This window comes from Macrotis lagotis, chromosome 1, assembly GCF_037893015.1.
Source record: "Macrotis lagotis isolate mMagLag1 chromosome 1, bilby.v1.9.chrom.fasta, whole genome shotgun sequence".
NCBI classification, from domain to species: Eukaryota; Metazoa; Chordata; class Mammalia; order Peramelemorphia; family Peramelidae; genus Macrotis; species Macrotis lagotis.
In genome coordinates, this window is record NC_133658.1 from 444,195,439 (window position 1) to 444,212,776 (window position 17,338).

The window sequence follows — 17,338 nt, forward strand, 5'->3', positions numbered from 1 at the left end:
ACCTGCTATCTTATTGTCTGATCTTGTTATCTCTTGTACTTTATGTTTCTTCTTTGGGGATGTGATTTCTCTCTCATCACACTCAATTTGGATCAATGTACAACATGGAAACAATGTAAAGACTGACAAATTGCTTTCTGTGGAGGGGTGGGGGAAGGGAAGTGAGATGGGGGAAATTATAAAACTCAAAATAAATAAAATTTTTAAAAAAAAGATTGTATTTGGCAAGTCATGATTGAAAATCCATGGGCCATGGAATTCAAATACATAGAAGATAGTTTAGACTTAAATTGATTCACTAAGATCAAGATAAGGAAGAGAAGAGACTGTTGTCACTGTAGGGGTGATGGCCTAGTAAAGAACTGAAAGGTGGAGGGATTGAAAATCAAAGTGAGAACAAAGAATATGGTTAGAATTTGTGTACCTACTGAAGAAAAGATGGAGTGATAAAAAATTATGACCAGATAAAGGAATTTCATGGTTCCTGAACAAGGAAATGGAATATGTGTGAGTCATGGCAAGGTCAAGGGTATGACTATCTTCAGAGGTGAAGTGGAGGGATAGGTCCTGGGAATTGATTGAGAATGGGAAGCTGATGAGTTAGGTTATTTGAGGGAGTATCAGTATATAGCTTGAAGTTCCTAATTTGAGAGCAGGAATCTTAAGCTCCTTCATTTTCTTCAAAGCTCAGTTAAAATGCCATCTTCTCTTTTTCTTCTTCTAGTGACATATTCATTCTGTGTGCATTTTGTATATAATTATACATTTTGTTTCCTTTGGTAAAATAAGTGGAAGGGAAGTGAAAATTAAAATGATAATTAAATTTAGGAGCAAGAACTATTTTATTTTTGTGTTTGTATTCCCAGTACAGAGGTAGTGTACTACCTCGCACAAAAAGAGGTGCTTTATAAATGTTTATTGTTTGATAAACTGAGTGACTTTAGACAAATAATTTAATCTCCCTATTTCAATGTTTAGTCATCTATAAAATGGAATTTAGATTTAAAATTCTGTGATTAGCTTCTAAAAAAACAGAAAAGAGGATATTTTAAGACAACACTATTATCAAGATCCAGATTGTTATGTTTTTGGACTAATATTTTCTCTAATTAAAAAAAAGCTGAGCAAATAATTATGTCGTATAAGCAAAAAAGGAATAAATATTTATTATTCATGGTATGACCCAAGGGAAAAAAAAAACAGAATCAGTCTAGTTTCAGATTCTAACAATGGTGAAGGACTGTATTGGTTTAAATATGTGGTAAAGGGCCTTGAATGCCACCCAACAAAATCATAAAGATCATACCTAAAAGTAATAAACCAAATTGACTCTGGTTTTGATCTCAGATTATCGAAGAAGTGAGAGAGGCAGTTTGAATTGTACCAGAATCATACTATAATTGTCTGAAAAATTCTGACCCTGTTCTCTGAAATGACCTCTAAGAGTCTAAACAGAACATAGAAATGATTCAGTTTCTCAGGTACACAAGGTTAGGTTCAAACATTGCAATAAAGTTTTTCTCATAATTCCCATAATTTCATAATTCATTAAGTCAGGCACAGATCAACCTACTTAGAGGTGTCACAATGTTTTGAGAAGGGAGATTCATATGTCACCAAAATAGACAAGAAAACTTCATAAAATGATCTTAAAACAAAAGACAGAAACAATCCAATAGTTATCACCAATTAGTTAATATCACCAATATTAGTTAATATCAAGTCTTCTTGTATCCTAGTTCACAATATCCAGTTAATCAGCACATTTTGAGTTCCATATGTTTAATGTGGTTAACTGGTCCCTAGATATCTTTTCTTGGACAATAAGTTTATTCTTAGGACAACTCTAAAAGGAACTCTTTTTTCTGATTCAAAATCCAGATAATCCTAGATAATTCTACTAGTAATATCATTGAAATTTGGTTCTCTAATTTCAGTTTATATACAATTTACTATTTCTATCCTTATTTAATTTCTATACCTGATATAAGAATTAAAAAAATTATAAGGGTCCAATTGTAAAATGAACCCTTCTGACTTAAAATTACCAGATATACTTTAATAATGGGACAATAATTTACCATTATCCATATGATTTACATGTAAAGTCCAGTTTTGAGAAGTTAGAAGCAAAATATGCTCAAAGCCTGAATTTCCATTATAGTTATACTTTGGAAGCCAATCAGATACTTCTGTATATAGTTCTTGGAGAAAACAGTCTAATCCTGTTGCTTTCTCAAAATTTGCTGTTCTATTCAATTAGAAAACTTTTACATTAATCTTGACTTATTATTTTGCTAAATCATTTCCCTCTTAGGAGGATATCATTCCTATATTATAATTTGACCACAAATATAGGTTAAAATTGCAAGATGTTCATTTTTGAATTCTATTACAATAACTCAGAGATGTTTCAGGGTCAATCTATATAAAACTTCTTTATTATAGAAATTTTCTATAAAAGGAAAAGGAGAGACATAGTTATAATAGCATATTATAAAGTATCATAACAGATGGAAAAAACTCCCTTAGCTCTGTTTGATTTTAGTCATGAATTGTATCTAAGAATCAATCATGTTAACCAGGTGAGAATTTTCCATTTCAGAAAGTATAAATCCCTTCATTCAAAGCTGAAATGACAGGGGAAAAGCTGTCTTACAGTTTTTTCCCCCCTCTTTTCTTATTAGGTTTAATTTCCTGCAGAAAACCAATGCTTTCTGCTGTAGCTTCAGCTATGAAAGCTCATTAATCTTTCCCAGAGTTTTCTCTGACCAGCTGCATTTTAACTCTTTCAAGATAACAGAATCTAGCTCACAACACAAACATGACATAGACATTTTACAAAGATACAAACAGACAAAATGAGAAAGATAGATATAAACAGTTCTAAAATAATGAGCAGTAACAGTCAGTAGTGGGGAACTAATTGAACATACTCTTAACTTTAGGGGGCCTGAAGTAAAAATAGTGTAAGAGCCTCCTGGCCTGCTGAGGTTGGAACCAAACAGAGCAGGCAGGAACAGTTGGTTAGGGAAAGAGAGTGTGCAGAAAGGATATCTTTACTAGAGAAACTCAAGACAAATTAGGTCACCAGAGGAACAGGGCGTTTTTCTCACAAAGAACAACAAGTTCAACCAATGTGAGAGCTTGGAGGATTGGAGCACGGTTAAGGGCAGATAATGAGTGGGCATAGAACTCCGGGGAACTAAATCTTCAGTAATATCGTCTGTTTCTACTGGTACTGACTTGCTTTCTTGTATACGCCAACTTCTGACACCAATTAATGTCAACTAGACATAACTGGCCTCTAATCTTTCAGGCCAAAGCTGAACAAAATAGGATAGAGACAGAAAAGTCAGGAATCAAAAAGAAGGTTAATTTCAAAGTGAGGGAAACATATTGCAAATGTTGGGGATCCACTTTGGTGTGGTCAAATCAATACTTTTACCAATGGCTATGAAATGAGCTGTTAATCCTGACAATAACAACAACATAATAAGTTTGATTCATGGCAGAGTTTCATGATCAGAACATGAATGTAGCAGGTGAAGCAATACAATAATTATAGAAAAAAATTCTAGGATTTTGCTGTGGTTGATCCTAGCTCCAGAAAACAGGATGTCCCCTAAAAACCTTGACATTTGTAAAGGGTTTTGTTTCTCTTATGTTCTTAATTGACAGGGGTGGGAGAGAAAAGGTGAGAAGATGGATGCTAGATGAGTGTGTGTATAAAACTTGAGAACTATACCCAAAAAATGCAGATACATGTATAGGTAAATATATATAAACTTGGAAGTATAACACAGACATGCATGTATACATATACATATGCATATGCATATACACATGCATATACATAGATATAGATATACATACACATAAAACTTCCTGAACACTCATGATGAAACATGTTGCCCATCTCCTGAAAGAAAGGTGATAGACATAATTTTAGATAGTCAAAGAAAATTTTTGTTTTGTTTGACTATATATGTTTGCAACAGGAATATTCTTTTTCTCTGAGGGAAGAAAGGGCAAGCTTTGTTTGAAAATAAATTTTAATTAAAAAAGATGTCTGTATGACATATGGTTTGAGATGTTCAACAGGCTGTCAAAAATCAGAAGCTATGGGGCAACTAGGTGGTGCAGTGGATAGGGCACTGGCCCTAGAGTCGGGAGGACCTGAGTTCAAATTTGACCTCAGACACTTAATACTTACTTAACTGTGTGACTTTGGGCAAGTAACTTAGCCTCAATGCCTTGCAACCCCCCCCCCAAAAAAAAAAACAAAAGAAAAAGAAAAAAAGAAATCAGAATAGTTGGATGCATGGATTTGAAAATCATCAGCATAAAGATGGTAATTGAATTCATGTGAGCTGAGAAGATCAGAAGTGAAATAGTTTTTAAAAAAGAGGCATAGCTCTGTGAGATCCAAGGTTATCTGATGTGACCTGGATGAAGATCCAGCAAAGGAGGCTGAAAAGAATATTAAAAAATAAACAAAAAATCAATTTACTTGGTCATTTGATGTCCTGATTCCAAAATAATTTTGACTCTAAAATATTCAAATTTGCACATTTTTAATTCTTCAACACCTCTAATCATACTACTTGGTAGGAAAAAGTACCTTCACTGGGAATAATACATTGTCCATGACCAACAGCTAATTTTTTTTGTAATTAAAATTTAGCTTTTCATTTTTTTTATTCTATTATAGTTTTCCAGTACATAATCTCTTTCCTTATAAGTCAGCTTGGTATAGTATAAAGAACTTTGAATTTGGAGTAAAAAGATATTCTTTTACTTCTTAAATCACTCACTTGAACTGTGTGGCCACTTAAATTTTTCTAGGACTAAATTTTTCTCATCTGCAAAATGAAAGCCATAGGGCATGTTCTACAATTTCCAGTGACCACTGACTTCCTTGCTGTTCCTTGAACAAGATTTACAACTACAAGCTTGAAGGTATTCCTATCTTCTCAGTCACCTATGCTCCCAAACTAGTTGCCATCCTTAACTACTCACTCTCATTCTATCTATCCCACCCTACCCATATCAATTTTACATTCATAACATTTCTCATGTTAGCCCTCCTCTCTTCTGATACTTCTGCCATCCTTGTGATGGCCAGTATCATTTCTTGTTTGGAACATTTCAGCTGTTGATTGGTCTGCCTATCACAACTCTCTTCCCACTTCAGTCTATCACTCTACTCAACTGTCAAAGAAATCTTCCCAAAGCACAGGTCTATGCTACTCCACCATTCAATAAAATCCACTGGTTTCCTGTCACTTCTATTTGACATTCAAAACTTTTCAGAATGTCCTCTCTCAACTTTTCTAATCTTTCTTTTACCTTATCTCTCTCATTTACAATTGAAGACAATCTGGTGGCACTGCCTTCCTTAATGTTTCTTCTTTTTTTTAGGTTTTTTTTGGGGGGGCAAGGCAAATGGGTTTAAGTGTCTTGCCCAAGGCCACACAGCTAGGTAATTACTAAGTGTCTGAGACTGGATTTGAACCCAGTTACTCCTGACTCCAGGGCAGGTGCTTTATCCACTATGCCACCTAGCTGCCCCTTAAGGTTTCTTGAACAAGGTCCTTCATCTCCTGACCAGGCAATTTCATTAACTGTCACATCATCTTTTGTCTTCTGATTTCTCTAGATTTCTTCAAGTCCCAATTATCCTACCCTCTACAGAAAGTTTTTCCATGATTCCCCTTAATTCTAGTGCAGCTAAGTGGTATAAAGGATAGGCCTGTTTGAATCCTGACTCAAGACACTTGACTCTTGTTGTGCAGCCTTGGTAAATCACTTAACCCTGATTGTTGCACATTCAGGGCCATCTCCTTTCATCCTGTTTCATATCTAGCCACTAGATCCAGATAAACCTAGAGGAGAAAGGGAGCCTGGTGATTTAGCACAGCACTCCCTCACTCAAAAAATTCATGTACTTGTCATGGCATCACCTCCTTGGTGTAGATGAAGGACAAAAACATTATCATTAGAGTTCTAGTGGTAATTAGGTGGTGCAGTGAATATAGAGCAATGGGCCTGTAAGTCAGAGAAAGTATAAATAAAATCTAGCTTCAGACATAAACTGGCTGTATCACCTTGGGCATTGTGAGGATCAGAGGAGGTAATATTGTGGCGTTCATGGTATATAATAGTTAATAAATGCTTCCTTCCTTCCTAGTGTCTTCCCTCAGTTGATTGTCCTTTAGAGATATCTTATCTGTACAAATGTTATTAATAAGTGTTTATTGACAAACTGGAACTATAAGGCAGACTGAGGTACTAAGCCATATCATTGTGTGGAACAAGAGTAGTGTGAACAGGGTAATTACTTTATCTGAGAAAGGAAGAAAGCTATGCAAACTCCTCACTGAAATGTCTAGTTTCTTGAGCCTTAATGGATTGCTAGGAAGGACAATCTCCATCCTGAGCACCCTTAATCACAAATGAATACTTATGCTGCCAGAGACTGGAAGTTTCGATTGATGATAGATGTAAGAACTGCTTCAATAGCAAATTTAGAAACAGATAAGTAGACAAATTCACTTTGTTTTGCTGTTGTTGCCTTTACTATTAGTGAAAGAAGAGAGATGTCTCACGGTTACTAATTTACACATCAATTAAACTTCCCACAAATACCTTGTGATCTCCTTTTGGTTACCCTTCGCTTATTCTTTATAGAGAGCACCAAATGCTCTACTCACTCCTAGTAAAGCGACCTTCTGGGCTGACTAGGTCTTCCTAACAATCACAAAAAGGAACCCAAATCCTGCCCATGACTGAAAAATCTGTCTACTTTATCTCTCAGGCTTCTTTTGTCTCTGCCCGACACCCCAATTCTTTCTCAGGGGCCTGAGTTGCTGGAAGACGAGGGAGAATTCCAGTCGCTTTCTTGTCTCTAGAAATTTTTCCATTTTTCTCTCCGGGTCAGTCTGTGGTAGGAGGCTCTGATGTCAGTGGCTAACTAAGACTCCCTCTTTGTCTGGGAGAAAGAAGGGAGCGAGGCGAAGAAACCCGAGGGTATAAAGTGGGCGGGCTGAAAAGTGAGGAAGGTTAAGGTGTAGTGCCTCCCACAAATATTGACAGGCGTGGTTCCTGCATCTTCGCTTTGCTCAAATTAGGACAGGCCGACCTAGATCGGTATCCTTTCTAACCCTAGAAGGACAAGAAGATGATTTTGCTAGATGAGGGAGATAATACTGTTGGAACTCGGGGAAGGCGTGGCGAAGCAGTCTACCTCTCCTCCTCCCCTCCGGGGCTTATCCAACTACCAGGGTAGCCAGCCTGGGCAGCTGCTAGCTGAGACCCTGTCCGTTTAGCGCCCCCCCCGCCCCCCTTTTTTCCGGCACAGGTTTCTAGTCCTGATTGGGCGGCACCTTCCATTCCAGAGAGAGGTTGACTGCCCCCTCTGCCCAGCTGGCGTCTCAGCTATAAAGGCCCGAACATGACCGTAATAGCAACGTCCTGCTGCAGTCTCGGTTACTGCAGCCGCCTTCACTTTTCTCCTTCACTCTCAATTTAATTCTCAAATTCTCCCAACCCCATCATGCCGAGGGGCTTTCTGGTGAAACGAAACAAGAAGCTGGGGAGTTCTTATCGCGTGCGTCGGGTAGAAAGGGATTTTCAGTTGTTGGGACCCCAAGAGGTGCCTCCATTCCCCATAGGGGCTTCCCCAAGTCCTCAAAGAAGCGTGAAGAATATGGAGCAGTTGGAGTACTCATTGGAAAAGATAGAAAAGGAGGAGAGGGAGACGGCTTCGCAGCTGCCAGTGCCCGTGCGCACTTCGTCCTTTCTGGGTACCAGAGGAAATAGAGGACCAGGTAGGCGGGAAAGAGCTGAGTCGGGGTTGGGTCCCAGTCCCAGTCCAGCTAAGCCAGCGGGTGTGGAGTTGCGAGAGACATTCCAGGAGCGCTGCCTCACTTCTCCTGCCTCGGCTGAGTCCTTCCCGGGAGGCACCACAGCCACCGTTGATTTCTCTTCCACAGTGGCACCCGCATCCACCCCATCTTCGGTGGAGAAATTTTTGATGCCACTTCTTGTACCTTTCCCAGAAGCTGCTCCAAAGTTGGACTCAGCTCCCCTCACGGTCACTCTTCAGGACATGAAACGGGGCCCCGGAGACGACCGTCGTGACCTGGGACCTCCTGGACTGGTGTCAGTGTCAGGGTCTGGGACAGCAGTGCCTGGTGCCAAGAAGACGAAGACTATGAGAAGGCTGAGCTTCGCTGACGAAGTAACCACATCCCCAGTCCTGGGGCTGAAAATCAAGGAGGAGGCTCCTGGGCTTTCATCTCAAGGCCTTGAAGGCAGTCGAACACCCCTGGGTGAATTCATTTGCCAGCTGTGCAAGGAAGAATATGCAGACCCTTTTGCACTGGCCCAGCATCGCTGCTCCCGCATAGTGAGAGTGGAGTACCGCTGTCCTGAATGCGACAAGGTCTTCAGCTGCCCAGCCAATCTCGCTTCCCACCGCCGGTGGCATAAGCCACGTCCTGCCAATGCTGCCACAACTGACCCCGGGGATGGGAAAGATCTTCCCTCGTTTTCCTCTTCCTCCTCATTGTCTCCTGATTGCAGCACCATCGCACCTTTTCTTCCGGAGGGTAAGGAGAACAACAGAGAGAAACGGACTGAAGGTCAGCACCCGCTTATTCGGGACAGCTCCCGGGCTGAGAAGCCACAAGATTGTTCCAACTCTACCACTACCCACCGCCAGGACGTCAAAGTCGCTCCGCACTCCGAGCCCCAGCTATCACAGGGCCATTACACTGAAAGGGCGTCGGAACGTCTCGTCCTGGGGACAGGGAGGGGAAGTGGAGATGGTGTTTCTGAGGTTTTCTTGTGTCCCTATTGCCACAAAAAGTTCCGCCGTCAAGCTTACTTGCGGAAACACTTAGGCACTCATCAGGCTGGTTCAGCTAGGGCGCTGACCCCTGCCTACGGCCCTGAGCAGGGCTTGCAGTTTGTTTACCCATGCCCGCTTTGCGGGGCGCACTTCCCCTCGACCGACATCAGAGACAAGCACCGGTTGTGGCACGCAGTGCGGGAGGAAATGTTATTGCCCGCTTTAGCTGGGGCGCCTCCAGAGGGGCCTAGTGTAGGCAGAGTAGGTGACGGAGATACTCAACAGATTTTTCAGTGCAAGCATTGTCCGTCCACCTTCTTCAGTTCCTTGGGTCTAACCAGACACATCAACAAATGTCACCCTTCGGAAAGCCGGCAAGTGCTGCTGCTCCAGATGCCACTCCGACCCGGTTGCTAAGTACGTAGAGAAACGAGATTAGAACGGGGACTGGAAATAAAAAAGTACTGTGTGAGCAACGGCGGGACCAATGGGTAAAAGAGCCCCTCCCTCACCTTCTCTTTCCCTACCTCCTTTTCTTTCCCAAATGCTCAATCCCTAAAGATCCTAAAAAATTCAATGTGACTTGTTAATTCATATGGAAAGTCTCAATGAGGACTTGCGTCTAGAAAGGATTTTTCTTTTTAAAATCACTCAACCTAGTTCCGTTGTCATTGCAGGCACGCATGTAATTTCTCTCTTACTGGGCTCAGATATATTTTTCACTTCATTCTGTGAATAGAAAAATAGACGTGATTCGTGCCAAACTTACAGAAAACAATAAAGGAGCAAGGTTTCAGGCAAGATGTGGCTGTGAGTAAAACCGAGTTTAAATGAAATTCAGAGGGCTTTTGTTTCAGGTGGGGAAAATGTTAATTGCAACCAGGATTGTTGACTTGAGGTACTCTTCCACCCTTCACTTTTATGTAAGGTAAACTTGTTTAAACTATTTAAAAATAATTTTTTTTTTAAAAAAAAGAACCCATTAACTGGTTTTCCTGAAGTTAAAATTTTACCCTTTTAGTAATGTTTCACTCAATTTGTGCAACACTTTTGTTGGTTATTTCATTTCTTGTACTAAATATGAACCTACAAAAACATGTAATGGATCATCAAACTGAAAGGAAATTTATTTAAAATACTTTTTTCATAGTACAGTGACCTTTGAATTGGTTTTTGTAAACCATGATCAATGTACATGCTATACATTCTTGTCCTTGCCAGAGGTGTATGGTGCTCACCAAATAAATGTGCTTATCCTTTGTCTTTTGTGTTGTCTTTACTTTCACGTGTAACATCTAGAAACCCAATGAAAGTCACAGCGGATAAGAGAGCAAGGAGAAATCACTTTTTAAAAGGGGCTTAGATAAATTTCCTTTTAAATAGTCTAAGTTCCTGGAGAAAAGATACTATTTGTTTTGTAAACACTTCTTCCCCATTAAATATTGGGTAAGCTAATTTCCCCCTGGAATACTGATTTTTGACCTTCCTTTTAAAAAAAACAGCTAATACTAGGTTTAAATTTGGTCTTAATTTGAATTTTTTTTTCAGACTAGAGACTTTTAAAAAGCTTTATGAGGTTTATTTGATCCAAAACAAATATTTCATTATTTCCTGTCCTAGCTGCCTAATATTTGAAAACAATTTTTTTATCTTTGAAGATTTTTGAGTTTTACAATTTCCCCTCTAATCTTACTTCCCTCCCCCACCCCCACAGAAGGCAATTTGTCAGTCTTTACATTTTAAAAACAATGTTTTAAAGAAATTAGAAAAAGACTTCTTTCTATAACTTTTTGCCTTAAGTTGTCTTCTGAATTATTTCAGTTTGCTCTTTAATTTTTTGATCTTCATACAATCTAATGGACTTCCTCTAATAAAGCTACTTTCCACAGCTAAATAGGATCTGTATTTCTACGTACCAGCAAAAAAAAGCAGTTCTTGACTCTTGACCAGAAAGATTTGAATTATTGCCTTAAAAACTCAATCAACATCTTTTTTTCTAAAAAGTTTATCAAAAATTATTTGAGAAATTAAAGTGTCAAGCAACTGAGATAATTACCGGCATAACTCAAATTGTGCAGGGAAGAAGGCACTGGGGGCAAGCTTAAATAAGGGTGATATATTATGAACTGAGCTCAAAGTATACCCCCAGAAACAGAATTGAAAGATAAATCAAATTCATGCTATAACTGTCTATTAATCACAGAAATAAGATCACCTTTACTTGATACCTAAAATGTATAAAACACTAAAGTTCAATCAATACTCAAGAACAGGAATTGGTAAGAATAATTTTTATTGTATTATTAAATATTGTGTCATCTTTTCTTTTACAATTACAAATCTGTAGATACTACATGAATAACCATACATAATTTATATTTATTTCTGTGGTTGCCTGTGTGATGTATTTACACATGCGGTTAGAACCAATGCCATGCTACATTTCCTTAGGAGAGATGCCACTCAACACAAAATGAGTTCATCTGTTGTAGGAAAATAACTCTGGAGGAGTGAATTGTGTACTGATCCACACCTCTAAGTTCAATATTAATAATAAATTAAAGTATAACTCCTGTATAATATTATAATATTCCCTTATCTTCTTTAATAGTACACATAATTTTGAGCAAGGAAGTTACTTTTGGAAAAATACTTCTTTTTCCATATCTAGGAAAAAAACTATTGATCCACCAAAATCCTGTGGCTGATGATAAGGACCACAATCTCAAAACAGAAAGGCATTGAACAGTGATACCATTTTAAAAGGAAAATGTATAAAAAATAAGTAGAAAGCAAGCATAAGTCAAGAGTGCAGCACAGTGATTTTTTTTCTTTTTTAATCTGTCATGGTATTACCCACATAGCTAAGAAATGAGACACCGTTTTGGGAAAGAATACCTAATCTAAAAATTTTTTCAAGTGGAAACGGAAATACTAAAAGACCATTTATTATAATTATTTTATTTTTGTAACATAAATAATTTATACATATCCTGTGCATTAACAAATTTTTGTCTTTTGCTTGGACTTTACAAATGCTTAAATTTAAAATTGTACATTTAAAAAAAATGTTTAGTAGGGAAGTTAACAGAGGCACAATAAACATGTGAGACAATTTTCTCCAATTATATTTTGGTTCAATATTAACCATGGAGTTAAAAGTGACAATTCAGATATAATTATCAAGAAAATAAAAGGGTACAGTATATAAACTGCACCAAAAAAAAGAAGCTTAGAGTATAACTAAAAACCTCACAAATCTCAAAGCTAAAATAGTAAGTTACAAATAAAACATGGGTGTTGTTTTCTAAAATAAGGGTGCATGATGGCAGATATACATCTGGCTAAACTGTCAGTGCTAATTCAACTGCTCAAGTCTAATATTTGTTGTTCAAAATGGCTGCAGAATTGCTTGTCTCCTTAGGATTTATTGGCTGAGCCAGAGGAGCGGCGAAGCTTCATAGACATTCGGTTCTTGCTGGTTCGTGGAGACATTGGAGAAGCTAAGTCAGTCCCATCTATCTTCGATGCTGTTGGAGTTTCACTGGGTAGAGTATCCGGGTAGGAGCCTGTGTGAGGCAGTAAGAGATAAACATGTCAGTAACAATGCTCCAGCAATGTACTCCATAAAAAAAAAAAAAGAACCTTTCTGATAAACAATACTTATTCACTAGAATGTCCAATTAAGTATTGTAAACTCACTGAGAGTCACCATATGTCATCAGATCATAGGGAGAACCAACCAGAATATCCCGAGGAGCAGCAATGGGAAGCAATTTCCTTGCAAAAAGGAAGGGGAGGTATCATCAACATGCAGGGTTCAAGATGCAAATGAATAGGACCTTTACAGTAAAAGCTTATGAGTAAAGGTATTCACAGCTTAAATTAAATACTCTGAAATAGTCCTAAAAAGCTAGGTCAAACTAAAGTCATTAAAGGTATTTAAATAATTTCTTTTATGTAAAGAAGGAAAGTGAATGCTTGTACAACATAGATTCTAAAATCAAAATCTGTCTAAATGGAAAAACTCTTCCAAAAAATGCCATGATTTAGGTCAGATCAACAATATTATTTCTTTTGAGATTTCCAGTTCTTCCACAGAAAACAAAAGATAACCACAGAAAACAGATCTGAAAGTGCAAGGAAAGAAAAAAAACAGGCAAATAAGTGAACATAATCTAGCCATTGAGACTAAATCCCTTCTTAACAAAGTTAATTCTTCCCATTTAAATGTTTCTATAGAGCATAGTTCTCTTCCAAAGAAAGCAAAAAACAAAAATTCACCAAAAAACTTGAAGACAACAAAGAAAAAGTTGCAAGTAATTCCCAAGGCATTTGTTTAGACTCTTCATTATCATTCTTTAAAAGTAATAGTGCTCCAGTATAATCACAAGATCATAGATTTGAAGTTGTAAGAACCTTAAGAAATTTAGTTCAACCCCCTCATTTTACAGATAAGGAAACTGAGGCCCAGAAAGATTAAGCTCATGCATGTCAACAGCAGAGCCAGTACTTGAATCAGATTCTCTGACTTCAAATATAGCATTCTATAAATGCCATACTGCCTAGCATGGAAATGTCTGACTACTGATATTTATAAAAACTATCAATTGCAACTAGTGTATTGGATAAAGAACACAATTCCTAATTCAGGTATTATAATAAATGACAGTCTCAGGTTTTTACTACTGCTTTAAGCTTCCTCGTTATAATCTATTTCTCAATTTATTTTTGCCTTTATTCATTTGTAAAACTGAAAGTATATTATAAGGTAAAGCAAATTTTTTTTTCCCCAGGGATGAAGGTCCTATTGAGATGCTAGTAAACTTAAATGTATTTGGTAAATCTCATCACAAGTCAGAAACTGAGTAGTTAGAGTACTGAGGTCAAATATCATAAATGTATTGAAGAACAAATACACATTTATTTAAGAAAAGTTTGGTCAAGCAAAATTCAGGTCTTCTCTTCCTTCTCAATCGGGGTGCTTCAACATTCATTCTGTCTTAATTAGAATTTCACACCCCAAAATGTAAGGAAATATTTAACTAGTGCCAGCTGTTACAGCCCATGAATCACTGGTCCCCTTCAGAAAAGCATTGCAGACAGAAGGCAGATAGAGGGTAGATGGGAGTCCATGCTTGTCTGCTAGAGCACACCATTCCCAGCAAAAATGAGAGGGCTTTATTTGGCTTTTTACCTTGAGATGGCCAATGTTTTCTAGTGGAGGTTTGGGGAGGAAGAGAACTATCACTGCATTTCTTTCTTTGTTGTTAATGAAGAAATGATGAAAGAGTAGAGAGAAGTGAGGAAACAGGAGAGAAGATAGATACAATAGATATGAGACACACTGCAGGGTTTGACAGTTAACTGAGGAACAGAGAAGAAAATAAATCAGGTTTTGGTTATATAACATAATTAAGAGCATGGTCAGGGTGATGAATGGTTTCATAGTTCAAGAGTAGTTTTGTAAATCCAATATATTGTACTTACCAACTAACAGTTACACAGGAAGACAGAAAAGAAGAAGAAAAAAAGAAGTCTATAAAACAGTCCAAACCCATTGGCCTTCTAACGCATCTCGTGAACTCATGGCATGTTATCTTAACCGCTTTACTCTCAATCTATACAAAATGCAACAAAAATAAACATCTCCCCTAAAGGAAACCCCACCAAATCTACTGAGGACTGAATCAAGCTTCTTTAATAATTGGTTGTCCTTACTCTTAGCACATGTCATGTGAATGACCCCACAAATGACCTCTGGTTTTATGGAATGATTTACAATAAATTCAAACTTAGAATAATTTGCAATTGGCATTTCCTAATTTCAAAGGCACAAAAAGAGAAATATATAAGATGACTTTAACTTTCGAGTAAAGCATGACTTTTGTAGTCTGAGGTAAATAAATTTATTTATTTATTTTACTACTTATTTATCTGCAATGCTTTTCTGAAAGGGACCAGTACTTGTTATGTCCCAAACCTCATGCTAGACCCTGGGAGTAGAGAGACAAAACCAATAATTAGGGGAGAGAGCAGAATTGACCTTGTATTAAGAGATGGTGCTTGATTGAACCTTAATGTAAGTATTCAGGCATGGGGTCCAGGAATGTATAGATGGGAGACTACTTGTCTTGTACCCCAAACAGCAAAGGTGGCCAGTATGGCTGGAGTGTATATGATATAGATTATAAATGTGCAAGAAGACTGTAAAGGTAAGCTGAGAGCTGACTGTGAAGGGCTTTGGATGCAAAGAAAAGGAATTTGCATTTTATCCCAGAAACTTTTTGAGTTGCGGAGTGAGATGGTAAAATCTGTGCTTTTGGTAAGTACATGAAGGATGAATTAATTAGAGACTGGGAGAAATTTGAGTCAAGGAGGCCAATGAATACTGCAGCTGGGTTGGCACAGCAAATAGTGGTGGATTTGGAGTCAGGAAGACCAGAATTCAAATCTCGATCTGGCATTTATTAGTAGTGAGATCAAGGTAAATGACTTGCAAAGTTACTGGCAAAGACTAGTTTCCTAGACTTGTAAGCCTTTTTGTGAGGATCAAATGGAATAAGTTTTTTTTTTAATACAAATGTTAAAATGCTCTATATTATTATTATTTTTAATCAAGGTATTGAGGATGAAAGGGGGAAGGATTACGAGAGGTGCTATAAAGGTAGAACTGACAAGATTTAGCAACTGAGCAGGGAGTATTAGACTAAAGAGTTAAGAATGTATGAACCAAGGTTACTGGTGGTGCTCTTAACAAAAACTGAGAAGAAAGGGGGAAGAGTTTGGGAAAAGATAATGAATTCTGGACTTGTCTTTGAGATGTTTATGGGTCACTAGGTTGCAAATGTCCAAAAGACATGGGTGGAGAAGAGAAGGTTGGATGTAGATCTATGGAAGTCATTTATCAAGATATGAACTGATGAGATCATCAAGAAAGTGTAAGGAGAGATAAGAAAAGAAGACCCAGGATAGAATCTTGAGACTATTAAATTAGGGGGTAAGACATAGATAAACATCCTACAAAGGAGACTGAGAAGTGAACATATAATTAGGAAAACCAAAAGAAAACATTATTATGAAAACTCAGGGAGGAAAAAGTATCCTCAAAAGGTAAAACACAGCTTAAAAAAACTAGGAAATATCTGTATTTGGTAAGATCATTTGTAACTCTGGAGAAAGATATCTCAGTAGAATGAAAAATGTGTTGAGAGATGAGTAAGAATAGTAAATGGGTAGGAAGCAGTATAGACAACTTGTACTAGGAATTTGGTTATATGAGGAATATTTAAGTGAAGGTTTTTTTTTTTTTAAGGTTGAGGGAGACAGGCATGTTTGAAGACAGCCAGAAAGTATCATTAGATATTAGAATTAGAGTGAGGAGAATGACTGTGGGGGCAATCTTCCAAAGGAGGGATCAAAGGTACAAACACAGGAGTTGATCCTGGTGAAAGATATATACTATAGCATTTAATGATGAATAATTTCTAGGACTCATTGCAACAACTGGTTAAGATGATATGAAAAACAACTGAATTTAGATAAAGAAAATAACAGGTCATTAAAAATAATGCAGTGCTGAAAAACAAGTAAGTAAAATAAACTCATTTTATGACAGACAAAAAAAGTCTAATTTTAGACTTTCACAAAATGAAATGTAAGAATTTGAGAATCTTTGGTAATGGCAAAGCTATAAAATAACACCTAGGTTGAGAAGCTCAAATTATTTGGTATCATTTTTAAAATTCTAGATCTTGTAAATATGTAATATCCTCAGAAGTTAATTTTTAAAGAATTACTTTAAAGAATGACTCAAATAGAGTACAAAGATTGTGTAGAAATGGAAGCAAATGATCACTGTCACAGAAAATTTAATTAGCCAGTACAGAATAACCACAACGTTCAGTCAGTCAGCAAACACTGTTAGTCAGTAAAACAAAATATTTTATTAAGTAAATACTATGTGCTGGGTACTGTGTTAAAAGCTGAAGCTACAAAAAAAATTAGTAAAACACAAAGCTCATAGCATTAAAAGTACAATACATTTGGTTATAGTTTAAAATTGTAGAAATACAAGCCTACAGAATGAATTTTTCTGCTGACATTTCCAAATACTATGTTCTTTATAAAAAGACTTTCTTTTTAAAATTTTTTATTTAAGGCAATGGGGTTTTGATTGACTTGCCCAAGGTCACATAGCTAGGCAATTATTAAGTGTCTGAGGTAAAATTTGAACTCAGGTCCTCCTGACTCCAAGGCTGATGGCTCTATCCACTGTGACACTTAGCTGCCCCTAAAATGACTTTCTTTTAAGATATTTAAACCAAGCCTTAAGTCATGCCGTGAATTGAACAATGGTAGACTTTTATTATATTTTACAGAGTAGGAAACTGAGACAGCTAAGATTAAAAGTTATACTACTTATGCTTTGATGGCCCACCCAAGCAAAAATTTTGGTTCAGCAATCAACTTGTGATTATT

The 17,338-nt window shown here is 37.2% G+C and overlaps 2 protein-coding genes across 6 annotated transcripts in view; one reads left to right on the forward strand and one right to left on the reverse strand.

The window, feature by feature from the left end:
• Nucleotides 1-7,395: 7,395 nt before the first annotated feature.
• On the forward strand, nt 7,396-10,120 carry INSM2 (INSM transcriptional repressor 2). Its single transcript, XM_074231521.1, has one exon. The coding sequence runs from the start codon at nt 7,559-7,561 to the stop codon at nt 9,272-9,274; it is 1,716 nt and encodes a 571-aa protein (XP_074087622.1). The 5' UTR covers nt 7,396-7,558; the 3' UTR covers nt 9,275-10,120.
• A 991-nt stretch (nt 10,121-11,111) lies between these two features.
• RALGAPA1 (Ral GTPase activating protein catalytic subunit alpha 1) overlaps nt 11,112-17,338 on the reverse strand; it is a 331,780-nt gene continuing 325,553 nt past the window's right edge. For 4 of the 5 annotated variants that reach the window (XM_074213382.1, XM_074213380.1, XM_074213383.1 and 1 more), the window contains one exon: nt 11,112-12,426. In XM_074213382.1, coding sequence (XP_074069483.1) covers nt 12,278-12,426 — 149 coding nt within the window. In that variant the 3' untranslated portion in view covers nt 11,112-12,277. The remainder of the gene's footprint in view (nt 12,427-17,338) is intronic. The other variant, XM_074213379.1, reaches the window with a different exon arrangement.

What these genes read in the sequence shown, in the direction of transcription:
- INSM2 (XM_074231521.1), top strand. Translation starts at nt 7,559, where the DNA reads ATGCCGAGGGGCTTTCTGGTGAAACGAAACAAGAAGCTGGGGAGTTCT.